The 27,814-nt window shown below is 39.8% G+C and overlaps 1 protein-coding gene across 1 annotated transcript in view; it reads right to left on the bottom strand.

Moving 5' to 3' along the window:
• The window catches only part of DYNC2H1 (dynein cytoplasmic 2 heavy chain 1), a 348,687-nt gene that overhangs the window by 108,197 nt on the left and 212,676 nt on the right, over nt 1-27,814 (bottom strand). The window contains exons 80-82 of the mRNA XM_047072515.1: nt 24,007-24,082; nt 18,855-19,063; nt 16,139-16,243 (exon numbers count right to left, since the gene is read on the bottom strand). Of these exons, the coding sequence (XP_046928471.1) occupies nt 16,139-16,243; nt 18,855-19,063; nt 24,007-24,082 (390 nt within the window). The remainder of the gene's footprint in view (nt 1-16,138; nt 16,244-18,854; nt 19,064-24,006; nt 24,083-27,814) is intronic.

Raw genomic sequence — 27,814 nt, 5'->3', positions numbered from 1 at the left:
AGAGACTGGAAAAGAAAAAAAAGCTTGAATCATTTTCCCAGACAATACAATTTAGCAAAAAATGAAGTAACTTATAATGTTTTCACATATATTATACTCATGCTATATACACTATATATTTTTCTATTTGTAGTTGAAATAAATAGAAATTTATTACATAATAATACTTTTTAACTTCAGCTCAAGTATTATGTCTTTTATCAACAGTAACTGGGGAACCCTTAAAATGTTCCTCAGTCAGTACTCTCACCCCCGCCCCTAAGATCTTCACACTCCCGCGGGGTGCGTCCCCAGTGCAACAAGGTGTAACAAGCCTTGCTCAACTCCCACATGCCGCAGAAAGGAAGCAGTCACTCACACGTGAGAATGGGCTCTGGAAGAACATCGGAAGTTTATCTTTATGTTAATAAGAAGGAAAAAACCGTCCTCTACGTCTCTCACGTCTTTCAATAAAAATATTTACGCTGCTCACACACAAGACCAAACTGTGATTTGTGAGATGAGATTTCACTCAAGATCAAAAAGGAAATGTACATTCACTCCACCATGTTAAGAACTCATACCACCATTTTTTCAAGGCAATATATTGAAAGCCTGAAATTAAAATTTCAGGAGATCTCCTAGCTTATACAATCTAATCAAGCAAATTAGATATGAACTTCCCTTTCAACGAAGATGTTTCAATTTTACTGGGACTAGAAAAATATACCAGTTTTAAATACCAAGGTAGGAGGCTGAACACTCAATTATGAATAATACATAGTAATGTTTTATATACAACTTCGGACAAACATATTATGTTATATATACACATCCAAACACACAAATAAAAAAAAAATGTATTTGCAGCCTCTCAAATGAGTGGCAGCGTCACTTTAGTAAAGCCTCAAGCTGGACATAGGAACGTCCTTCAGGGAGCAAATGAATAAGCAAACTGTGGTACATCCATTCAGCAAGAAAATGGAACAGACTCCTGATACACACAACCAACATAATTACGCTGAACAACAAGCCAGACAGAGGGGCGTACTTAATTGTATAATACTTTTAAGTAAAACTCTAGAAAATGCACATGAATCTGCAAATGACAAAAGAGCAATCAGTAGTGGAAGGGGACAGGGGAGGGGGGACAGGAGGAAGAGACTCCAGCGTTACAGAAAACTTCAGGAGTGATGGGAAAATTCATTATCTTGATGTTGTGAGGTTCTAACAGGTATATATATACATGTATGTATGTATATGTGTGTATATATATATACATATATGTGTGTATATATATATACATATATATGTACGTAATATATATGTATGTATGTATATGTGTGTATATATACATATATGTGTGTATATATATATATATATATATATATATGTACGTAAAGCCTTATCAAATCATACCCTCTAAATGTGTTGATACTAAATATCAACTAACTTCAATAAAGTTGTAAAAACTGAAAAAAGGTAATTATTAAAACAACGTTAGCAGGACGTATTTCAAGATGGCAGGGTAGGAAAATCCTGAACTCAACTTGTCTCACAGACACAACAAATCTATGGCTACATATGGAATCATGTCCTTGGAAAAAGTTCTGAAAACTTGATGAACGGTGCCTCCTCAAACACAGGTTACAAGAGCTGCCTCAAGATGGGTAGAAGAGGTAGACATCCCTTGCTAAAAACCCCACAATCAGGAGGGACCTCCCCAGAGAAGTATTTCCTCCCCACGAGGCACCCCAAACCTTGGGCCCTATACCAAAGACACAGCCCTGCAAATGTTGGGCTTTGGAAAGCAATGAATAGTTAAGGAGGAGAAACAGAAACATCTGGAACAGAAGACAGCTCCTGAAGAAGACACCCACCCCAGACCAAGTGCAAAAGCAGCACTGGTGAAGGAGACCTACTTGCTAATCTTAAATTGACAGCTGGAAAGACAGGGACAAGTGGGGACTCTTACTGGGGACAAAGCACTGTGGGCATCATTTCTGCAATCTCATTCCACCTTGCTAATGCCGACACTAGCAGGTGCAATTCTGGCAATCATTCTCTATCCTTCTAGCGCTGCCAAGTGTGGTCCCAGCCGACTGTGCTACAGCTGCATAACAGTGACAGGGTAAGTAAGTGTCTTGCCCCCGGTAACACAGCCACATATCTAACAGCCAGGCAAGCACCTCACCCCCTCTCCATGTGGCCCTATCACAGCCATCTGGGGGCACGTGATTCCCCTCTCATCCTCCCCCGTAGCTGTGGCCGATCGACAGCTCGGTGGGGGTCCCGCCCACCTAACACTGCAGCCAGGTTCTACCACAGACTCCTCACCCCCAGAGTACGGGTCTTGGTGCTCATGGCAGAATGTGCACCTGGATCCACGAATGATCTACATATGACCGCTCCTTCAAGGATGGGACTTGAAGCCGTTTCACCTGGCACAGAGAAATACACACAGGCAAAATGAGGATACAGAGGAATACATTCCAAATGAAAAAGACAGAATTCCATAAAAAGAACTTAATGAAACAAAGCCAAATATATACCTGATACAGAAGTCAAATGGTCATAAGGATGATAAAGAACTCAAAGAATGGATGAAGACATGAGACTTTCGACAAAGAGATAAAAAATCGGGGTGCCTGGGTGGCTCAGTCGGTTAAGTGTCTGACTTCAGCTCAGGTCACGATCTCGCGGTCCGTGAGTTCGAGCCCCGCGTCGGGCTCTGGGCTGATGGCTCAGAGCCTGGAGCCTGTTTCAGATTCTGCGTCTCCCTCTCTCTGCCCCTCCCCCGTTCATGCTCGCTCTCTGTCTCAAAAATAAATAAACGTTAAAAAAAATTTAAAAAAAAAGATAAAAAATATAAGACGGCACCAAACACAAGTCACAGAGCTAAAGAATACAATAATTGCACTAGAAATACACTAGAGATGTTTAATGGCAGACTGGATAAAGCAAAAGAACACATCAGTGAACTGGAAGACAAAGCAATGGAATTCTCCCAGATAGAACAACAAAGAGAAAAAGGAATTAAAAGAAGTGAATACATCTTAAAAGTTGTGGAGGCCAACATCAAGCAGAATAATATCCACATTATAGGGATCTTAGAAAAAGAGAGTGATAAAGGGACAAAAAAACTTATCAGAAAAAATAAGGGGTGAAAACTTCCTAATCTGGGCAAGGGAATGGACAGAAAAGCCAGCAAAGTTCCAAATAAGATGAAACCAAAGAGATCTAGACCAAGACATATTATAATTAAAATGGTAAAAGTTAAGGATAAAGAGAGAGCCCTAAAGGAGCAAGGAAAAAAAAAAAAACAAACTTGTCACATACAAGGGAAACCCCATGAGGCTACCATCAATTTCTTCACATTAGCAGAAGAGAGGGGCATGACACATTCAACGGTGCTAAAAGGAAAAAAACTTCCAACCAAGAATGCTCCACCTGGCAAGGTTATCATTAAGAACTGAATGAAAGAAAAAGAATTTTCTAGATAAGCAAAAGCTAAGAACTTCACTGCTAAACTGGATGTACAATAAATGTTAAAGAAATTTCTTTAAACTGAAAAGATGGCAGTAATTAGTAACAAAAAATATGAGAGTAATAATCTCAATGGAAAAATATATAGGTAGTGGATTAATCCACCCAACATTCAAACAAGATTTAATAACTATCCTTTTCAAACTCTTCCAAAACACTGAAGGGGAGTGAAAGTTTTTAAACACCCTTTGCAAGACCAGTGTCAGCCTGGTAAGAAAAGCAGACAAGAACACTACAAAAAAATTACAGGTCATGGCCACATAGCTCAGTGGTAGAGCGATGGACTACAAAAAAATTACAGGCTAATATCACTAATAAACATAGATGCAAAAACCCTCAATAAAATGTTAACAAACAAAAAAAAGTTTTCCAAACACAATAATACATTAAAAGGATGGTAACTCATGATAAAGTGTAGTTTATTCCAGGAATGTAACGATGATTCAACGTCTGCAAATCCATGTGGTACATCACTTAACTAAAAGTTAAAAATCCTATTATCATCTCAATAGACGGAGAAAAAGCATTTAACAAAATTCAACATCTATATCTGGTTTAAAGAACTCTCAAGAGAGTGGGTAAAAAGGAAACATATGTCAATATAATAAAGCCCATATAGGACACTCCTACAGCTAACAACACACTCGATGAAAAAAAGATCAAAGCTTTTCCCCTAAGAACAGCAACAAGACAAGGACGCCCCCTATTGCCACTTTTATTTAACACAGCATTGGAAGACCTAGCCACAGCAATTAGGCAAGGAAAAAAAAAGTATCTAAATTGTAAAGTAGTAAAAGTGTCACTATTTGAACATAACAATACTACATACAGGAAGCTAAAGAATTAATGGGAAAACTGTTAGATCTGATACATGAATTCAATAAAGTTGCAGGATACAAAATCAACATCCATAATTCTGTTCTGTTTCTAATACACAAATTACGTAACATCAGAAAGAGACATTATAATTTGATCAAAAAGAATAAAGTACCTAGGAATAAATATAATCAAGGAGGTGAAAATACACCATATACTGACAATGGGACAGATGAAAGAAACAGAAGACACAAATAAATGGAAAGACCTTCCATGCCCATGGATGGGAAGAACAAATGTTAAAAGGTCCACACCACCCAAAGCAATCTAAGGAATCAATACAATCTCTATATAAATTCCAATGGCATTTTTCACATAACCAGAACAAACAGTCCTAAAACTTGTATGGAACCACAAATGACCCTGAACAGCCAAAGCAGTCTTGAAAAGAAGAATAACACTGTAGGCAACATGCTCCCTTGTGGGGAATAAGCTTAGAAATTCCCTGGGCTTGCACCAATGGGTAAACAAGGCATAAAGAATTACAAAGCCATGGGGTGCCCTCACCCAAGCCTGGGTAAACAAAATAAAATGCCCAGAATAAAGGAGGGGCAGGCCAGGGACCCCAGAATAGAGAGGGAGGGGCAAAGGCTCCAGAATAGACAGGGGAGCAAAGGCACCCAATACAAAGGTATATGAGGTAAGCAAGATTAGGAATCAGGATGAAAATGCCCCCCAATTTAGTACTAGAGCAGAAATCTGCTTTCACAGGAGGAAAGGACCAAGTTAGATAAACAGGTAAATAGGGCTATAGACCACTGCACTACGGGTGAAGCAGCCCAGAGCAGAGATGGTTAACAAAAGAAAAGGCGGCCTGTCAACCCTGAGGTTATCCCCCCATCTGTCTCATCCCCTGGGCCAGCTAAGATACACAGACACGGCACCTTCTGCCTGCCGTTAATAACCATCTGCCCATCTGCCAGGTGCCAGGATTTTATATTGACCAAAACCCTAAACACCGTGTATCTTCAAAACCCTCCTTTTCTCTCGCATCCCCAAGTTAATGTTCCCAGTTTCTTTGTCTCTTTGTAAGCCTTTGTTTGTAAGCCTTTGTTTGTAAGCCTTCTGATCTTAATAAATACGGGACAAGGACCTTTATTAGGGGCTCTTGTTTTTTCCTGGATATTAGCCATCTCTCTCTTTTAATCCTGTGTCCTGCTCTCTTGCTGGACAAGAGAGTACTTGAGACTTAGAGTCTACGACACTCCCTGATTTCAAACTATACCACCAAGTTGTAGTGATCAAAACAGTTTGGTACTGGCAAAAGTAGACTTATAGATCCATGGAAGAGAATGGAGAGACAAGAAGAGACCCACATGTATGTGGTTAATTAATTTACAACAAAGGAGGCAAGAATACCAAACAGAGAAAGGACAGTCTCTTCAGTAAATGGTGTTGGAAAATTAGACATCAAAATGGAAAATAATGAAATGACTTCTCTTATCCTCCACCCAACAAGTAACTAAAAATGGATTACAGACTTGAATTTAAAACGTGAAACCATCAAAGTCCTACAAGAAAACATAGTTGGTAGGTTCCTCAACATTGGTCTTAGTGGTATTTTTTGAATCTGACAACCACAAAAGCAAACAAAAGCAAAAATAAACAGACGGGACCACATCAAACTAAAAAGCTTTTTTGCACAGTGAAGGAACCCATCAACAAACTGAAAAGGAACATACTGAATGGGAAGATATCTGCAAATCATATTATCTGATAAGGGGTCAGTATCCAAAATTTAGAAAGAACTCATAAAACTCAACACCGAAAACCAATGTGATTTAAAATTGGGCAGATGACCTGAATAGACCTTTTCCAAAGATGAACTACAGATGGCCAACAGACACATGAAAAGATGTTCAACATCACTCATCAGCAGGGAAATGCAAATCAAAACCACAATGAGATAGCACCTTACACCTACAAGACTTGCTATTACCAAAAAAAAAATACATTGGTGAGGATGTGGAAAGAAGGGAATCCTCGTGCACTACTGGGGGAATGTACACGGGGGTGACCACTTGGGAAAACAGTATGGAGCTTCCTCAAAAAATGAGAAATAGAAGTACCATACGATCCAGTAATGCCATGTCTGGGTATCTCCTCAAAGAAACTAAAAACAGTGAGTTGAAAATGCACCTTTTCAAATGCACCTCTACATTCACTGCAGCATTATTTACAACAGCCAAGATACAGTAACAATGTAAGTGTCCACTGATGGATGGCTAAACAAAGATATGGTGAATAAATGTGTGCATACTTTATATACATATAAGTATATATCATGATATATATGGAACATAATACATACGTATAATGCAATACAAAGCCATGAAGAATGAGAGCTTGCCATGGAGACAACATGGATGTACCTTGAGGGTACTGTGCTAAAAGAAAGACAAATACTGTATGATTTCATATATATGTAGAATCTGAAAAAGAGAACAAAACCCAGACTCCTAGATGCAGAGAACAGAATGGTGGTTTCCAGAGAAGGTGAGGGTGGACAAAACTGGGTGACAGCGATGAAGAGGCACAAACCTCCAGTGACAGTTACGTGCTAGGAGTATACTATACAGCATGGGATCTAAAGTCAATAATAGTGTATTCATTTTGTGTGGCAGCAGATAGTAGCTAGACTTATGGTGATCGGTTCTCAATTACACAAAAGTCAAATCATTACACTGTACAAATGAAACAGGATATTCTATGCAATTACAGTTTTTAAAAAATGTTAAGAAGTTCTGAGAATAACCAGGAAAGTGGAAAAGTAGTGTTTAGGGTCAGTACAAACAAACATTTGTTAAAAAAATTCCCTTGGGTCCCGTAACACCTAGTCCATAATGAATTTCCCTGATGGCCTCAACATTTGTTTCAGATTGCTTGAATCAGTATCCACAAAAGGTCATGCAGTTTTATGTATTTAAGTCCCTTTAACATAGACCAGTTTCTCTGAGCTTCCTTTTTTTTTTTTTTTGAATGTCATTAACAGGTTGATAAAACTGAGTCAGTTGTCCTGCAGAATGTCTCACATTCTGGATCCAGTGTTTTTAGTTTGTTCCCTTAACCCCTGGTGTTTCCTGATAACCAAAAATTAGTTCTAAAATCTCGATCAGATTCAAGTTCACTTTTTTACAAGACATTTTCGGGAAGCGTACTTCATCCTGTGACACATCAGGAGGCACAGGGAGCATGCTCGACTGCTGTCGGCATGCAGGCCGGTCCCTGAGTTCAAGTAGCACCAAATAATCTCTCTCTTGTAAATTTCCCCATCAATCTTCCAAGTAGTGGTTTCAAACTGGGAATCGTGATTTTATGAATCAGTGATTTTATTAAGATTTGTAAAAATGATTTTTCAAATTCTGCCATTCCTTCCCTATTACTGAGAAGTATTCAATAAAGAAAAACATTCTTTCTCAACTTTTCTTTCATGATCGTGAAATACCATTCACAAAACAAAGATAAAAGTTTGTTTCCTTTTTAAGAGCTATTTTTCAATCGAAGAGGCATTTTTACTTCTTACTAAACAATAACACATGTAAGCAAAACATCAAATTTATAATATTGGTGAACTTAGCGTTTCTTTATAAACTTTCAAAAATAACAAATATGACATCATTGTGCAAGTCACAAAACTAAAGAGACTGAGAATGTCTTTTGATCCTTTTTTGTCTCGAGTGGTCTCAGAACTTGAAAAGTAGCAGGTACTCTAACAAGGACCAGCCTACACTTAACAGTCAGAAGTCGATACGTGGTGCAGGAAAGTACACACCACCTCTCTTTGCTGATGGCGCTGTTGGCGAAGCTGTTACTTACAAACAAGCTCCTGAAACATGAGGAAATACATTCAACAGAGAAGAGCATCTGGGCTCCCTGATTCCAAAAAATAAATTTACCAGGAACTTGAGACTTCCCTAATAACTGATGAAAAAAGTTTTGAGTCAGGATAAGTGCAGCTGCCGAGTTCATAAAAGCCATTCAATCCAACATTGCTAAAATTATTATACTAGCGATTAATCCGCAATCTTAAGCAACAGAAAAACCATCATTAAGAATGAACATAATCTGTATTTCCCTGATGAGGAGTGATGCTGAGCATCTTTTCATGTGCCTGTTAGCCATCTGGATGTCTTCTTTAGAGAAGTGTCTATTCATGACTTCTGCCCATTTCTTCACTGGATTGTTTATTTTTTGGGTGTGGAGTTTGGTGAGTTCTTTATAGATTTTAGATACTAGCCCTTTATCCGATGTCATTTGCAAATATCTTTTCCCATTCTGTCGGTTGCCTTTTAGTGTCGTTGACTCTTTCCTTTGAAGTGCAGAAACTTTTTATCTTCATGAGGTCCCAATAGTTCATTTTTTGCTTTTAATTCCCTTCCCTTTGGAGATGTGTCAAGTAAGAAATTGCTGTGACTGAGGTCAGAGAGGTTTTTTTCCTGGTTTCTCCTCTAGGGTTTTGATGGTTTCCTCACATTCAGGTCCTTCATCCATTTTGAGTTTATTCTGGTGAATGGTGTAAGAAAGTGATCTAGTTTCATTCTTCTGCATGTTGCTGTCCAGTTCTCCCAGCACCATTTGATAAAGAGACTGTCTTTTTTCCATTGGATATTCTTTCCTGCTTTGTCAAAGATTAGTTGGCCATTCATTTGCGGGTCGAATTCTGGAGTCTCTATTCTATTCCATTGGTCTATGTGTCTGTTTTTGTGCCAATACCATGCTGTCTTGATGATGACAGCTTTGTAGAAGAGGCTAAAGTCTGGGATTGTGATGCCTCCCGCTTTGGCCTTCTTCTTCAATATTACTTTGGCTATTCAGGGTCTTTTGTGGTTCTATACAAATTTTAGGATTGCTTGTTCTAGCTTCGAGGAGAATGCTGGTGCAATTTTGATTGGGATTGCATTGAATGTGTAGATAGCTTTGGGTAGTGTTGACATTTTAACAATTTATCCTTCCAACCCATGAGCACGGAATGTTTTTCCATTTCTTTGTATCTTCTTCAATTTCCTTCATAAGCTTTCTATAGTTTTCAGCATACAGATCTTTTATGTCTTTGGTTACGTTCATTCCTAGGTATTTTATGATTCTTGGTGCAATTGTGAATGGAATCAGTTTCTGTGTCTTTCTGCTGCTCCATTATTAGTGTATAAGAATGCAACTGATTTCTGTACATTTTGTATCCTGCGACTTTGCTGAACTCATGTATCAGTTCTAGCACACTTTTGGTGGAGTCTATCGGGTTTTCCATGTATAATATGTCATCTGCAAAAAGTGAAAGCTTGACTTCATCTTTGTCAATTTCAATGCCTTTGATTTCCCTTTGTTGTCTGATTGCTGATGCTAGCACTTCCAACACTATGTTAAACAACAGCGGTGAGAGTGGACATCCCTGTCGTGCTCCTGATCTCAGGGGGAAAGCTCTCAGTTTTTCCCCCTTGAGGATGATATTAGCTGTGGGCTTTTCATAAATGGCTTTTATGATGTTTAAGTATGTTCCTTCTATCTTGACTTTCTCGAGGGTCGTGCTAATTAACAAATCAGGAGACTATAGATGCTGGAGAGGATGTGGAGAAACGGGAACCCTCTTGCACTGTTGGTGGGAATGCAAACTTGTGCAGACACTCTGGAAAACAGTGTGGAGGTTCCTCAAAAAATAAAAATAGATCTACCCTATGGCCCAGAAATAGCACTGCTAGGAATTTACCCAAGGGATACAGGAGTGCTGATGCATAAGGGCACTTGTACCCCAATATTTATAGCAGCAGTTTCAACAATAGCCAAATTATGGAAAGAGCCTAAATGTTCATCAACTGATGAATGGATAAAGAAATTGTGGTTTATATAGACAATGGAATGCTACTTGGCAATGAGAAAGAATGAAATATGGCCTTTTGTAGCATGTGGATGGAACTGGGGAGTGTTATGCTAAGTGAAATAAGCCATACAGAGAAAGACAGATACCATATGTTTTCACTCCTATGTGGATCCTGAGAAACTTAACAGAAACCCATGGGGGAGGGGAAGGGAAAAAAAAAAAGGTTAGAGATGGAGGGAGCCAAACCGCAAGAAACTCTTAAAAACTGAAAATAAACTGAGGGTTGATGGGGGGTGGGAGGGAAGGGAAGGTGGGTGATGGGCACTGAGGAGGGCACCTGTTGGGATGAGCACTGGGTGTTGTATGGAAATCAATTTGACAATAAAATTTCATAATAAAAAAAAAGAAAAAAAAGAATGAACACAAATCCTTTTAAGAACTTTGCTATGAAGCTGCTATTGAGTCTTAAAGAATCATAAAGTTCTGGAACTTCACGCCATGTTAGGGGGAAAAAAACTGAATACGTAGCTCGCACTTAAAAATATATAGCTCTTGTAGGAAAATAAGTAAGCTACCTTAATTGAACTTCTTTTTCTAAACGAATTATAGCTAGTAAGGGATTTCATCAGTAAAAGCTGCCTCCCCAAACTTGCTGGCAGTTTCGAGCAGCAGCACAGGCGTCCCTCCCACACCAGCTCTCTGGCAGGTCTTATCCCCCAAGGTCAGCGCCACACAGCAGGCCAGTTCCTAAGGTGGCTCAGTCAGGAGGCTCATCATTGTGTGGCCCCCTGCTGCCCCCTGGCCTCACATCCCACCATGTCGCTCCCTCCAAATGGGCTGCAGACACATCTGTCTCACTGCTGTCCCTGCACTTAAAAATCAGGGATGGCCCATAAATACACAGAAGGATATTCAATCTCAAAAATAAGAAATACAAGGTAAGACCACACCGAGATAGCAGTGTAACCCATCAGTTTAACAAATATGAAGGCATCCAAAAATACCACCTGGTGGGAATTAAAGGGTGCGGACACAAGACCTTCTGGGGACAGTGTACAGTAGCACAGAACTGAAACCACGCGCACACGGTCCATTTAGGGATGCACATCGTGAGAAACTCCTGCACTTGACAGACCATGAGACGTACACACAGGTACACAGCAACATCGTGTGTAGCAGTGCGTCATTTACATAATTATATGTACATTATGTAATATACATGATGTTATGTATGATTACACTGCAGTAATAATGAATGAAACTACAGCTAAGCTAGTGACCTACACACCTTAGAAAAATAATGTAAAATGAGATATGGTAGTCCTAGAACACCACATGAAAGACACTGTTTTATAATTTAAAAATTAGCGGGGCACCTGGGTGGCTCAGTCGCTTAAGCATTCAACTTCGGCTCAGGTCATGATCTTATGGTTCATGAGTTCGAGCCCCGCATCGGGCTCTGTGCTGACAGCTCAGAGCCTAGAGCCTGCTTCACATTCTGTGTCTCCCTCTCTCCACCCCCAGCTCCCCCTGCCGACCGCGCTCTCTCTCTCTCTCTCTCTCTCTCAAAAGTAAACAATTTGTTTATTTTTGAGACAGAGAGACAGAGACAGAGACAGAGCATGAACGGGGGAGGGTCAGAGAGAGAGGGAAACACAGAATCTAAAGCAGGCTCCAGGCTCCAAGCTGTCAGCAAGGAGCCCGACGCGGGGCTCCAACTCACAGACTGTGAGATCATGACCTGAGATGAAGTCGGAAGCTCAACTGACTGAGCCACCCAGGCGCCCCTAAAAAAATTTTTTTTAATTATCTAAAGGAAGCAATATACTTGTAAGAACAAGTGTGTGTGTGTAAATGCATGCATGTAATACAAGTGTTTAAGAAGTACAAAGGTATTAAAGAAGTTTAAAACAAAAGTGAATGGTAGCTCCTTTAGCACAAAGGGAGATGAACAGAAGAATCATGTAAGTTGATTTAAGCTATTGGTAATATCCTTGTTCTTGCTTGTTGGTTCATGAGTCTCATTACATCATCATACTTTTTAATATGAATTATATATATATATAAATGTTACATATGTAATCTTTTATATAGATCAAAGACAGTGTTTTGAAAAGATAGTAAAAATTTCAGAACTAAAGAAACACACACAGGTCCTGCAGAAACATGCATCTTAAGAGAAAAATGAAGCCCATTCAAAGGAGAAGTAATACCAAGGTTTGTGGGAAGTTGCTATTTACGGTAAGTCTGAAAGGCCTTTGTGATGATGTCACCTAAAGGGAATAAAAGAGCAAGCCACGCAGATATCCAGGGATGAACGAATATGAGGATTTTGTGCGACTCAGAATAGCAACGTGAGAAATTCTCAGTTTCTCACAACTGTAGTACAGATGCTTTCAAAGTTGAGGGTGCCTACGAATTCATGCCAAAACAGATTCCAAAGCCCCACTCAACAGTCCAATTTTACACATCTTGGATGCTGCTTAGCAATCCACCTATTGAAGATAAACTTGCCAAGTAATTCTCATGTAAGTGGCCAGCACCACCACCCTCAGACATTTTCCAGGCTTTAACTTAGAAAAACAATTATGTCAGTTTGAGGATTAATCTACATCCGCAATCGTGGGTGAACAGTTAAATACAAAAAGAGGGAAAGAAAAGAAAAAAGAAATGGTAAAGACATGGGTCTGTTGCTTTTACAGTGACAAGGAGACAAATCTGGGAAAAAGAAAGAGAAAACAACAGATTTGGATCTCTGAGATCTTACAGACCTATGGCCCGTTGTTGTGAAGGGAACAGTAATGTAAAGAGGTGGAGTCACAGACCGGGGCTGGGTGTTACTGGAGCAGACAAGTGCGCGTGGTTACGGAACACAGCTCCCACGAGAACCAAGTAGATACCCTTGTTACTTCTCCGAGTACTTCATTCTGGCTTTGAGGTTTCACCAATATGGTTAAAGCCTCACGTTCCTTATCGATTTTACATACCTTAATATCCAATTTCTGGTGGGAATTTTTAATCCCCAAGCGTTAGAAATACTATGAGGTTCCTTCATCCATCACGTGGTCTTATTCACTTGTTTGCAGCTGTAATTTTTTATGCCGCTACTTTCTCAATTCTTTGCAAAGTGAATGAACATTTGTAGCGAATACCTGATCTCCACCAGCCTCAGTGCCAGATGCTGTCCCACTGCACACACTACGTGGGCAGGAGTCACGATGGCCCCTCTTCTACACAGCCTCATCCTCTACGAGTTTAAGGTATCACCAGGAGTTTAAGATACGCAGGTACCATGGTATTTAATTTTTTTTTCAACGTTTATTTATTTTTGGGACAGAGAGAGAGACAGAGCATGAACGGGGGAGGGGCAGAGAGAGAGGGAGACACAGAATCGGAAACAGGCTCCAGGCTCTGAGCCATCAGCCCAGAGCCTGACGCGGGGCTTGAACTCACGGACTGCGAGATCGTGACCTGGCTGAAGTCGGACGCTTAATCGACTGCGCCACCCAGGCGCCCCGGTACCATGGTATTTAGATCAACAATGGACACAAATTCTACTTAGTCTTGTAATGAATATTCACTATAAACTCACGATGGCACTTTTGAATCACAATGAGGAAGTGGTACATCTTTCATGAAGCAGTGAATTAGGGAATTATTTCTGTAAAAACTGTTGCTTGCGCTAAAGACTCTTAAGTCTAGCTATAAAGCAATTTCTAAGCTCTGAAGGATTCCTGAGAATACAGATGCCGGATAATACTCCACAGGCAGTTGATTTAAACTGCATTACATTTTAATGTCAAGATACTTGAGATTTTCTTAACTTTTCAAATATTTCATTAATTTATTCACTTATCTTCCAGACTTCCCATTCATAAAGTTTATTAAAACACATGTTTGTGATTAAGATATGACCTGAGTTCCTAGGTCAACAGGTGACAAAATGCAAAAAAGACTATTTTACCAAAGACGTTTACCTAGCGAAAGGGTTTTTCTCCCCCAGGAAAAGGAGGCGGTGCGAAACAGGAAACCTCTATAGAGAGAAGTATGGACTCTCATGATGGAAGAGGGCTGGAACCGCCGTGGGGGCAGGCCGGGCTGTGTGCACGCGAACTCATGCTCACTGACCCGGTTCGTTCACCTACTAAGAGTGTGATCTTGGGAAAAATAATCTCCTGTGGCCTCGATCTTCTCAACTGTGAAGTGAGTTCAATAATGACCCTCATATCACAGTATTGTTTTCAGAGTTAAATGAGGTAATGCACGTAAAGTGCTTAGCAAAGCCAAATTCGGAAGGCAAGTAAGTACGAAACTATCACCACCACTACCATTGTCATGATAAATGTGTATTAACAAGGACCTAAACGACACTACGTGGGAGAATACAAAAATCACGATTTCAAAAAGACCTAAGTAAAGCTATTGACTGACACTGCTTAGTAATATGATGTCAGGAGTGCACACAGTACAGGACATCATTTTAGGAAAACGAACTGTCCTGAGACAAAAGGGATTCTACAAACCAGTTTTCGAATCTATTTTTCTCCTTGCTCCTAATGTCTTAGGACCAGAACTAGCCTTCCTTTCCTCAAAACATCCTAATTTTCTCCTTTATTCCTAGATCATGATTCTTATACAATGCCTACGTGATTCATGCTTCCACTATTAAACCCGGGAGGAGCCTCTGACTGAAACATCCCGTGTAAAGCACACTAGGCGATCCTGTGATGCACGGCCTCAAGCAATCGCACCTGGCTGGCATTGAGAAGACCAGGAAAACATGTCATTAGCATCCTGTTAACTTGCAAGCTGCTTATGTATTCCATTTCCTCATTTTTTCTTTCTTAAAAAGGAAACGCCAACACTGACCTAAACAAAAAAATCGTAAAATGCCAAAAGATGGCTTAAAAATGCAATGTTGGATGTTAAATGAAAGGCATGCCAGGTAAAATAACAGACACTGAAAAATACTCTTTAGTCATTTTCCAAAGAAATTATTTCAATCTTTTGAATTCTTGACACACACAGTAAGGATGGCCAATACATTTTCTAATAATTAAGGAAGTTTTGACTCTTCTGCAGTATCCTGTTATGTTTAAAAAGGTTTATCTTACATAGAAAGGTGCAAAGAAGATGTTTACAGCAGCACTATCGACAACAGCCAAAATACGAAGAGAGCCCAACTGTTCCTCGACTGATGAATGGATAAAGGAGATGTGGTGTGTACACACACACACACACACACACACACACACACACACACAGAATATTACTCAGCCATCAAAAAGAATGAAATCTTGCCATTTGCAACGACGTGGATGGAACCAGAGTGTGTTACGCTAAGTGAAATAAGTCAGTCAGAGAAAGACAAATCTCATAGGATCTCACTCATGTGTGGAATCTAATAAATAAAACAAGTGAACAAAAGGAAAAGAGAGAGGGCAACAAGAAGCAGACTCCTCACTCTAGAGATCACACTGCTGGTCACCAGAAGGGAGGTGGGTAGGGGATGGGGGTGAAGGAGGGCACTTGTGGTGACGCACACCAGGTGATGTGTGCAAGTGTTCAGTCACAACATTGTACATCTGAAACTAATACTACACTGTATGGTTAAAAATTCGGGAATTGACATGTAAAAACTTAAAAAAAAGCAGCCTGAAAATAATCACAAGAGGTAAAATACATGTATTTTGGATGAGGCAATAGTGTTCAGTGTGTTATTTTACTGATTTTAACAAATCTCTTAATATAGAGCCATTTGGCTCCTTTAAAATTTATTTAGGGTGGGACCGGAATGTACTGTGCTAAATAAAATAAAAATTTTCAGTATGAGCTTGTGGGGTCTGTAGATTAAAGCAAGTCTCATGCTGTTGCTCTCAGGCTCCCGAGCGACATTTCCCTCCAACACCCCTTGTCCTAGGTTACCTGAGAACTGATCATGCGCTGGGCCGAGCGAGCAATGTTGGCAGGAAGACCGAAGAAACTAGGCTTGTCGTCCTCCGGAAGCTTTTCGATGAGAGCACGGTAGTCCTAAATGTGAACAAGTGGAAACCAGCTTTTCGGTAAGCACTGAACTTACAACCACTGAAATCAGATACTGGCAAGTACTGAAGTATCGGTTATTCACATGATTACGCTTTCCAGGTCAATCTCCCTTTCAGTCTGGGTAACACTCACTCAGTCTTCTTCAGAAAAAATGCTCATTACCACTTGTTCATCCCTAGCTTATGTGATACTGGATTTTTTACATTCAACTCCGCACATTCGAAGGGACCCTGCACTTATTAAACCTGAGTGGCTGTGGCTACTGTGTCAGATGTCACATAACATGTTTCCAGGAAAGCCCCGTGATTACTTACCATGCATCCGACCCACGACAGATGTGCAGAGCGCAGCTCCGCTTACCCTAAGATAAATACTCCTGACACCCCAGAAACCTCCATACACTTACTCTGGAAAGCAAAAAGCTCTCTGTAAACACTTTCCACAAAGCCATTACACAGTCAGTCCTCAGTCCGCTGGTGAAGTGTAATGAAATGCACTGATAATCCTCTCATTTCACCCCAAATTACTGTCAGCATTGCAAAGGCTCAATTTACCAAGCACAGTTAGAGTCAAAACTCTAGATGAGAAACCTAATTGTGGACCAAGGGGGAGAATTTATTCGGTTTGGCTCAAGGGTAAGACCTGTTTTGTTTGCTTGCTGTCAGGAAGAACGAATTATTTTCAAGGGGACACTGCATGTGCGTCTACACCATTCTTGCTGAACTAGGAGGAACAGCTGTTAAAGAGACTCCAGCATTCTTTCCCATTCTTGGCGGCTGTCTGACAACTATTTCCAGGGCAACAGTTGAACTCCAGGAAGCCCAGGGCCTGCAAACCTGTCAAATTTTGGAAAGGCATGCTTTTTTTTTTTTTTTTTTTTTTGGAAATCTTTCCCATCCTGTCTGTAAGCGAACACTGGTTAACTTCGTCAAACCGTCGAATCCCAATACATAGAGGGGTGTAAGCACGTGCGTACAGAAGCACCCAGGGCAGGCTTGTATATGCATGTGCAGTGTAGGGCACACGCAGGTGTCGTCACCCGCCCGGGAAGCTCTGGCTTCCTCCTTCTGTAGGACTCTACTAGACAGAAAGCCGAACACTGATTCTCACAAATCATCCTATAAATACAGAGCAACTTTTGTCTTATCACTTCCCTTTGTTCATTTCAAAATGGCTGTCAACCTCTCTCATCTCTACTGGCTACGTCTGCTCTCCCCGACAACTGTACGCCGACACGTTTCTTCCGTAACACGCAGCTGCACGTCCACACGGATTTCTCCGCACTTCGAGGCAAAAGGATATACACCCCATGAGAGCATTTACACAAAGCTCAAAAACAGGTGAAACTAACGTCGGTATTAGAAGGGCCTCATCTGTGAGGGGGACGTGGCAATGAGAGGGGGCAGGAGGAGGACATGTGGGGAGCTGGTCACGTTCTGTTTCCGGATCCCAGCACTGGTTACACTCACATGCTCAGCGTATAAAATTCACTGCCGAGGACATTAATGATGTGCACTTTCTGTGGGGCTTTTACTTTTCAGTTTAAACGTCAAATAGAGAGGGGAGACCAGTCAGTGCACTGTGTGAAATGAGCGCGCCATGAATAGCCATGTGACACCTCTATTTGCTGGGTGAGGCCCTCTCGCTAGGAGGTCAGCCCCACAGACGCCCCCGGTGCCCACACGGTCTGGAACAGGGCCACCGGCAGGCACACGGATATTTGGGGGCGCTTAGTCATGTACTGAATACATGACTAAATGAGTGAAAGATACTGAAAAACAAAACAGACAGGATACTTAACAGGTAAGACATTTGGTAATATATTCAATATTGGTTTCGAAACTTTTACTTTTGACAATTATGTCACTGAAACAAAAGAATCTTCTTGAAAAATACTTAGATGACAAAAAAGAAATGCATAATTCCGAGAGAAGTATACAACTGAATATGTATCCCTGTAATTCATGAAGAGATAAATGATTTTAATGTTCTAGGACATTATTTGGACTTTAAGCCAAGATAAGTTTGAGGCCACATAAATGAGACTTGACATCTTCGGGCCACATTTTGCGCTACTTTGTGGAAAAGAGGACTTCATCCTACCGGCTTTTGTGGGATGACTCAAGGTGGAAAGCTCCAGCTGGCTAAAGTAAATACCCCTCAATGACAACGTTACTACCAGAGCCACCAAGAGTGTAACCCTCATATGGTTAGAGCTGATTTAAATTTATAAGCCAGCAAATGAAGACAGATTTGTTAAAGAGTGTTGGACTTCTTTCAGTTTCCCTGTGCCCACTGGGAACTCGTGGACCCTCTCCTTGTGGATCTTCACAATGCTGTTACATTTGTGACATTTCCCTTGGCCACTCCCTCCAAGATTTCCCTACACACTGCATCCGGTTATCATCAATCAATCTCCTGTAAGTATTCAAAAGTGTGTAAGACACCAGAAATAGGCCGCATAGTGCATAACAATACTCCATACTTGTGAAAGGGAATTACTTGTGCATTTGAAAATAAACATGTATGTATTCAACAATTTAAGAAAAGGATTCAGGTATTTGGAAATAGATTACACACGATGAATTTTACCTACCAGAATGCTGCAGGATTTGGGGAGAGATATGGAATATGGAAAAACACTTTTCTTGTTCCTTTGGTTTGAAACATCAATTATTGAAGAATTAAAAAACTGTTTCAGGTATGACTGAAGAACTCTAAGGTCAAAATAGTTATCTATGCGTCCGCCATAAATAGCATTTTCAAGTAAACCGTGTAAAAATTCCCACTGAACATCTTTGGTACCTAGAATTTTAAAGCAAACTTTTATTAGCTTTATTTCTAACATAATAGAAATATTCTAAAAATATTCTAAATTATTCTGAGATATTAACTAAATTCTTGGCTCCAGTTATATTTATAGGATATGACAATATACATTTAACCAAGTTAAATCATTCCTTACAATCTCACTAATATGAATGTAAAGCTCATTAATAAATTCTTAATAATAATTAATATTAATATAATCATAGAACGGCTAGTATGTATTGAGATTATTTAATCAAGTAAAATTCCCCAAATGTCACTTAACCTCATAACATAGAAATATTAAAAAGATCTAATTATACTGATGAATAAATTGAGGAATAGAGGCTGAGTGACCAAAATCAGAAAGTCACTCAGTCCCAAACATCTGGACCCAAAGCTGTACTCTTATCGACCACACAGCACTGCCTCCTCAGATGGGAAAGTCCTATTTAGAATATATCCAAAGCCTATTTTTATATAATGATGAAAATCTCAGTTCATAAAAAAAAATCTGAATAAGGAAACTTGAAAAAATCACTTCACATATTGTAATCTTCTAAATGTCCTGATTTTAACAGTCAACTGTCCATTTCCTATTCTAGTAAAGAAATGTAGTATAAAACAACACGAGACTCTCAAGTCATTATTTCATTCTGCGACAAAAGCATTCTCTTGACCACAGTTCAGTGGTAATTTTAAAATGTAACAATTAAACCTCGCGTCCGCAGTAACTATAGGAAACCATTACATTTATAGTAGCTGGTTCCCCTCACTACTAGCAGGGCTGGTCTAGTTGCATTTGATTACTATAAAGTCCGAGATCGCACAAAGATGGATGTCTGTGCTATTTCAGGCCACAGCGCACAGGTGATCGAGGTGGCCTCCTGCAGGACAGGGCGTCTGCAGCATGGAAGACTGATTAAAGTTGCTTCCTGCCTACATCTTATGATCACCAGTGGCCAAACAGCTATAACAAGGGACTTCACCAGGACTCCATTTTCTAGTGCTACCTTGCTGTTTACTAAGTAATAGATTAGTAATGGAAAAGCCATTCATGCGTAGGTAGGCCACCAGGGCACAGAGAAACATTAATGGACCTTCAATCTATAAAATACAACTAGCTATTATGTAAAATATATTTTATATAACTTTTAAGATCTTATGTGTCTTACACCCACTGTTCTCAAGGTGAGTTTTGTTTAAGATTAAAAAACCAGAACTGAAATCATAGCAATAGCAAAAACAGTCAATTACTGCTAACTTACTCAATATAGTCAATGTACTAAATATCAAATGCTTCATGGGGGCTTTTCTCATTCAACCTTCTCAAAAATTGAATCAATGGACATGCATCTGCTATCACCCTATTTTACAGATCAGGAAACTCAGGCATCAAGATTATACATGTGGCCCGGGTCTTATGAGCTACATAATTTCTCACCCATATAATTAGAGCTTTTTCCTTTTTTTGTACTTAATTGTGTACATGTGAAGAAATTCTAGAATCCTAAGATTATACAGTTAGATTTTTACCATGAGATGCACTATCACTTTAAAGCATGGGCCTCTTATTCACAACAACTCAATGGTGTGATATGTGTAAAAAATAATGTGAGGCTATTAATTAATTCCATCACAAGTGTCAAACATAATGACAAATCATTCAAACTCCTTGTTTTGGTATCCTCATCCTCAAAGGGCACTAATAATGATGATCTCATAGTGATACTATAAAAATAAAAGTTTAAAGCATTTTGAAAAATTATGGAAATAGCCCAAGTGTCCACTGACTAATGAATGGATAGAGAAGATGTGGTGTATGTATACAATGGAATATTCCTCAGCCAACAAAAAGAATGAAATTTTGCCATTTGCAAGGACATGGATGGAACTAGAATGTATTATGCTAAGCACAATTAGAGAAAGACAAATATCATATGATTTCATTCATATGTGGAATTTAAGAAACAAAACAGATGAACTTACGGGAAGTGTGGGAATAAAAAGAGGAGGGGAAAAAACTACAAGAGACTCTTAACGACAGAGAACAAACTGAGGGTCAATGGAGGAAAGAGGGTGGGGGATGGGCTAGATTAGTGATGGGGATTAAGGAGAGCACCTGTGATGAGCACTGGGCATTGTGTGTAAGTGATGAATCACTAAATTAAGTTCCTGAAACCAACACTACAGTGCATATTAACTGGAATTTATTTATTTTTAAAGTTTATTTATTTATTTTAGAGAGACAGAGTGCGAGCGAGCAAGCGAAGGAGTGAGAATGAGTAAACACAAGCCAGGGGGGAGCAGAGAGAAAGGGAGAATCCCAAGAAGGCTCCATGCTGTCACCACAGAGCCTGGCGTAGGACTTTATCTCATGAATCATGAGATCATAACCTGAGCTGAAACCAAGTCACAGGCTTAACCGACTGAGCCACCCAGGTGCCCCTAACTAAAAGGAGTTTAAAGAAACATTTGAGGGGCACCTGGGTGGCTCAGTTAAGCGACCGACTTCAGCTCAGGTCATGATCTCGCAGTTTATGGGTTCAAACCCCATGTCGGGTTTTATGCTGACAGCTGGGAGCCGGGAGCCTGGAGCCTGGTTCAGATTTTGTGTCTCCCTCTCTCTGTCCCTACTCCGTTCACACTCTGTCTCTTTCACTCTCAAAAATAAATAAACATTAAAAATTTTAAAGAAAATCTTGAAAATACAAAGAAAAAGGAAAATGACCAAGTTTCAATGCAAGCTAAAGCCTCAGTACATACTGTATTAATACTGAAAACAATCACTCGAAGAGTCAGAAAAGTGGCTACCCTTGGCATGCACTAGGGCACTGTGGGGTCATGTGTATCAAGGAGCAGGGGAGGCGCTTCTGGAAGGTTGGTAACACTCTGTTGAACTGGGATTAATTACAAAGATTCAATATATGCCCATTTACTAAATTTTAAGTTCATATACACTTTTACCACGTGTAATTGAGAAATCTGTACCATGCAGAAAAACTCACTTAGAATATTATTTGGCATTCACTAATGGTGAACAAACGAATGTCCGACCTACCCCTACATACAGACTCAACACAAACATATCCAAATTGTTACTGAAGGTAGCAGCGAGATCACCACCACCCCACAGGACCCACATGTCCACCGACAGAAGTCACATGATCAAAGAATGACACACTATATTGCACTGAGAATAAATGACCTGTACCTGCATGTACCATACAGACGAATCTCTCAAGACAACGTGAACTGAAAGAACCTAAGGACTAAGCAGTACGTGACGTACGATCCCAGCTGTACGAACACAGGCAAAATTGCTGTATATAGTTAAGAGATGCCTGGTGTTTACCACAGGAGCGGAGGGACAGGGCAGTGGGGGTGGCGGTGGGCGTTGGGGATGGTCATGACCGTAAGGCAGCATAAGATAGAGTGGAATCAGAATTACTGGTGATGTTATTTCTTGATTAAGGTGCTGGCTACATGAGTCTGCTCATTTTCTGGAAATTTCACTGAGATATGATCTTGTAAGTACTTTTTGTACATATATCATTTAAAACTTTAATGTCATAAACATATAAATTAAACTGGGACTTGGCTACATACTAGATGTCCATCCCTATCATTCTGCCAAAGATATGCTACAGAATAATTTCTGGTGTCTGATATTAATTCAACTAACAATAACTGAGTGTCTACCCTGGGTCCTGCTATAGGCATTAAGGACATACAGCCAAAAACTTTGCTTTAAGGTAGATGGCGCTCTAGTGGGGACAGATGAACAAGGTCGCACTGACATGCTCCAACAACACAACCGAACAAGTGGGTAGAGAAGAGCTTTTACAATGACTTAGATTTGGTGGTAACGCAAAGCTTTTCTGAAGAAGAGCCCCGAAGCGGAGATGTGAACGAAGGGATCATGTAGAGGTCTGGGACAGAGGCACTTCAGAAGAGCACCCACCAAGAACTTCAGTGAGAACAGGCCTGGCCTGTCAGAGGAAAAGAAAGGACTAAGGTGGCTGTAGGTTTTAAACAGGGACGACGTGTACCTCATTTTACTTTTCTCAACGCTTGGTTTACGCGTGGCGAATGTTTCAGAGAGCGCTGATCACAAAGAAGCCTGCATAAGTGGCTCTTCTCGGACCAGCAAGCACTGAGGAGGCTGAGTCAGTGAGCAGAATCGGGATCCGGTTTGGACATGGAAGGGACAGAAATTGCCCAGACACTGGACATTTAAGGATGAGAAAAAGAACCCAGGTGGTTCACAGGTTCTGACCCTGAACAAATACACGACTGGTGGTGGTGTTTACTGAAACGGGGGATTCAGGGAAGGGCTTGGTGGGGCTGCAGGGGCATTTTTAAGTTTGAGATCCCTATGAATATATTCTCTCCTCCAATCCATCCCTACTCTAAACCCTCGCGTCCCCTGCCGTGCCCCTGCACCCCTGCACAATACACATCAGAGGGCAGAGGGCAGGATGGCCTCAACCGATCACATCACGTGGTCTTGTCTATTACAGTCTATTATTTGCACCTTGATCCTTAACTCCTACTTAACCATACGTTTAGATTCTACAGATGTGTAGTACTGACGTTAGTCTAGCATAGTCCCCGATTTCACAGTTCCAGAGAGCTGAACAATTCTTCCTAAGCCTGAAACCTAGGAAGGCCACAAAGTGAAGACAACGTCTCTCCAGGTTTTGGCTTCCTGAGACCTACAGAAAGATCAGAAAACTATGGCATGTAAAACTAATGACCATCACAGATAGAGAACTAGCCACTAACATAAGCACAGCAGCCAGGACATAAAACACAAAATGAAAAGCAAAAACAAGTTTCATGATAGGAAGTCAATTTTGAAAAAACCACACTGCTAGTAAGACCTCAAAAAAATTTTCCCATTAATATCAGAGAGGACAGTTATCATTAGAACTTACCATCAAAGAGCCTGTCAATAATGCTGTATCCAGCCCGAAGATCTGATAAAGAAAACTCATAAAACTTGGTCCAACCCTATCAAAACAAATTTACAAATATTAAAGACCTACAAACAGTGTTCAAAGATACACATGTAGGCATCATCGACCTTATAATCTTAAGAATGTTCAAAATATGCTAATAAAATAAAAGGAAAACTCCCAAAACCTTTTAATAAAAACAGTAACTCTAAAGTAACAGTAATTTTTTAAAAGAAATTTACTGACATCACAGCATGCCAAGCACTTTTAATACTAGAATAGTTTTTATCATTTAAGTACTGTGGCAATTCAGTCACAGAGAGAACAAATTGGTATAGTAAATTTTGGAATCTAAGTACAGTGTATTCAGTGAGATATTTTCTATAATTTTATCTTTCAGACTTGTGGGTTTTGTCAATAAACATGAGAAAAGAAATGTTACAAAAATTTTTTAAAGGCCCAAAAATAAAGCATTATTTCCTGTACATTTCACCCATGAAGCATTCATGTTGGAACTAAATTATAAACTTGCAGCTAAAAGCTACAATGCTTATATAAAAAGAACATTCATAGAGCTCTAGGTTTTATAAAAATATGAAAAAAGTAAAAAAAATTCTGATGGTACTTCCAATCACTCTAACTAATTTAGTTTAATGTAATGCATTGAAACTAAAATCTATTTAGACTTTAATAGTATTTAGGAATATCAAAACAAATTTCATCCATTAATCATTCAAAACAATATGTACAAAATGCTTGTTATATGTAAAGCACTGGTAATGAAAGAATGAACCGAAACATAATCTCTGCCCTCAGGTGGCTGTCAGTAAAATGTGGGCAGAGGGGGAAAAGTGGGTGGGCACAATCCACCACTCAAACACACCTCCAACTACAGGCTACAACTACAACGTGCTTGATGCAAAGAGTCGTACTTGGTCTGCACAAGAAAGAGGTCTGAGCTCATCCAGGAGCTAAGGCACCGCCGCCCTGGTGGGGAGCGGGGAGTAGAACACACAGGAAGGAGTAAGTACATGGACACTTAGGACAATAAAGTTAGAGAATTTGTGTACAAGGAGAGAGGAGAAGCTACTGGAAGCTACTGAGGGCCTGCTGCACACCAGGCACTGTCTGGTCGGTGAGAATCTACCACTGAAGCAAAGAGAAAAAAACCCATGCTCTGGAGAAGTCTGTGCTCTAAGGCTCACACCCAGAACACAGGGGTTTTCAGTCATTTCTGAAACAAACTGGCACATATAAAGAGTTGGACACAAAAACCCAGGGCTTAGAGAACAGGTCTGAGCTAGATACATAAATTTGGGGGTCACTAGCATTTGGATACTTTTTTAAAATTATAGATACTATAAACACACACACACACACACACACACACACACACACACACACATGAGATTTAAACCTCACTCGCTAAGATTCAGTACAGGTAAGAATCAGAGATCTGTAAGGGTTACATGCCTGTCAACAATAACAAACTTCAGTGACAATATATTTTCTTTCAACTTTTTATTTAAATTCTAATTAGTTAACATACAGTGCAATATTGGCTTCAGAAGAATTCAGTGATTCAGCACTTACACACAACACCAAGTGCTCCTCCCAAGTGTCCTCCTTAATGCCCATCACTCATCCAGTCCATTGCCCACCTCCCTCCCTCCATCAATGCTCAGCTTGTTCTCTGTCGTTAAGAGTCTCTTTTGAAAATAAGAAAGAGTCTCTTTTAAAAATTAAAAAAAGAATCTCTTCTGGTTTGTTGCCTTTCCTTTTTCCCCTCATATATGTTCATCTGATTTGTTTCTTAAATTCCACATGAGTGAAATTATATGGTATTTGTCTTTCTCTGATTGACTTATTTCATTTAGCAACATACACTCTAGCTCCATCCATGTCATTGCAGATGACAAGATTTCGTTCATTTTGATGACCGAATAATACTCCATTGTATACATATGCCACATCTTCTTTATCCATTCATCAGTTGGTAGACACTTAGACTCATTCTATAATTTGGCTATTGATGATAGTGCTGCTATAAACATTGGTATGCATCTATCCCTTGGAATTAGTGTATCTGTATCCTTTGTGTAAATACCTATAAATACCTAGGAGTGCAACTGTTGGATTCTAGGGTGGTTCTATTTTTAACTTTTTGAGGAACCTCCATACTGTTCAGAGTGGCTGCACCAGTTTGCATTCCTACCAACAGTGCATCCTTGCCAACACCTGTTGTTTCTTGTGTTGTTGATTTTTGCCAACCTGACAGGTGTGAGGTGGTATCTCATCATGGTTTTGATTTATACTTTCCTGATGATGAGGGATGTTGAGCATCTTTTCATGTGTCTGTTAGCCATCTGGATGTCTTCTTTGGAAAACCGTCTATTCATGTATTCTGCCCATTTCTTAACTGGGTTGTTTTTTTTTGTATTTTGTATGTTGAGTTTGCTAAGTTCTTTATAGCTTTTGGATAACTATCATATATGTCATTTGGAAATATCTTCTCCAATTCTGTAGGTTGCCTTTTAGTTTTGTTGATTGTTTCTTTTCCTGTGCAGAAGCTTTTTATTCTGATGAAGTATCAATATGTTTCCCATGTCTCCAACAACATTTCTAGTAAGAAGTTGCTCTGACCAAGGTCAAGAGGTGGCTTCCTGTGTTCTTCTCGAAGATTTTGATGGTTTCCTGTCTCACATTTAGGTCTTTCATCCATTTTGAATTTATTCTTTGTATGTGGTAGAAGGAAGTGGCCCAGTTTTCCCAACATCACTTCTTGAAAAGAATGTCTTTCCTCCAGTGGCTATTCTTTTCTGCTTCATCAAAAATCAGGTGACCATATAATTGTGGGTCCATTATGGGTTTTCTATTCTGTTCCATCAATCTATGTGTCTGTTTTCATGCCAGTACCATACGGTCTGACTACAGCTTTATAATATACTTTGAAACCCAGAATTGTGATGCCTCCAGTTCTGTTTTTCTTTTTCAGGACTACTTTGGCTATTTGGGGTCTTTTGTGTTCCATACAAATTTTAGGTTTGTCCTAGCTCTGTGAACAATGCTGGTGGCATTTTGATGGGGAATGCATTAAATGTGTGAATTGTTTTAAGTAGTATAGACATTTTAACAATGTTTGTTCTTCCAATCCATGAGCATGAAATGTTTTTACATTTCTTTGTGTCCTCTTCAATTTCTTTCATAAGCCTTCTATATTTTTCAGAGTACAGATCTTTACCTTTTTTTTTTTAATTTTTTTTTTCAACGTTTATTTATTTTTGGGACAGAGAGAGACAGAGCATGAATGGGGCAGGGGCAGAGAGAGAGGGAGACACAGAATCGGAAACAGGCTCCAGGCTCTGAGCCATCAGCCCAGAGCCCGACGCAGGGCTCGAACCCACGGACCGCGAGATCGTGACCTGGCTGAAGTCGGACGCTTAACCGACTGCGCCACCCAGGCGCCCCAGATCTTTACCTTTTTGTTTAGCTTTATTCCTAGGTACCTAACTGCAGTTGCAAATGGAATTGATTCCTTCATTTCTTTTTGTTGCTTTGTTATTGGCATATAGAATTGCAACAGATTTCTGTAGGTTGATTTTATATCCTGCAACTTTGCTGAATTCATGTACTAGTCCTAGTAATTTTTTGGTGGAATCTTTCAGTTTTTCCACATAGAGTATCATGCCATTGGTAAATAGTGGAAGTCTGACTTCTTCCTTTCTGACTTGGCTACCTTTTATTTCTTTTTGCTGTCTGATTGCTAAGTCTAAGACTTCCAGTGATG

The sequence above is a fragment of the Lynx rufus genome, unplaced genomic scaffold, assembly GCF_022079265.1.
Source record: "Lynx rufus isolate CCGP_SWC_20201006 ecotype Redwood Valley unplaced genomic scaffold, mLynRuf1.p SCAF_9, whole genome shotgun sequence".
In the NCBI taxonomy this organism is placed as follows: Eukaryota; Metazoa; Chordata; class Mammalia; order Carnivora; family Felidae; genus Lynx; species Lynx rufus.
This window is presented reverse-complemented; position numbering and strand designations above follow the sequence as displayed.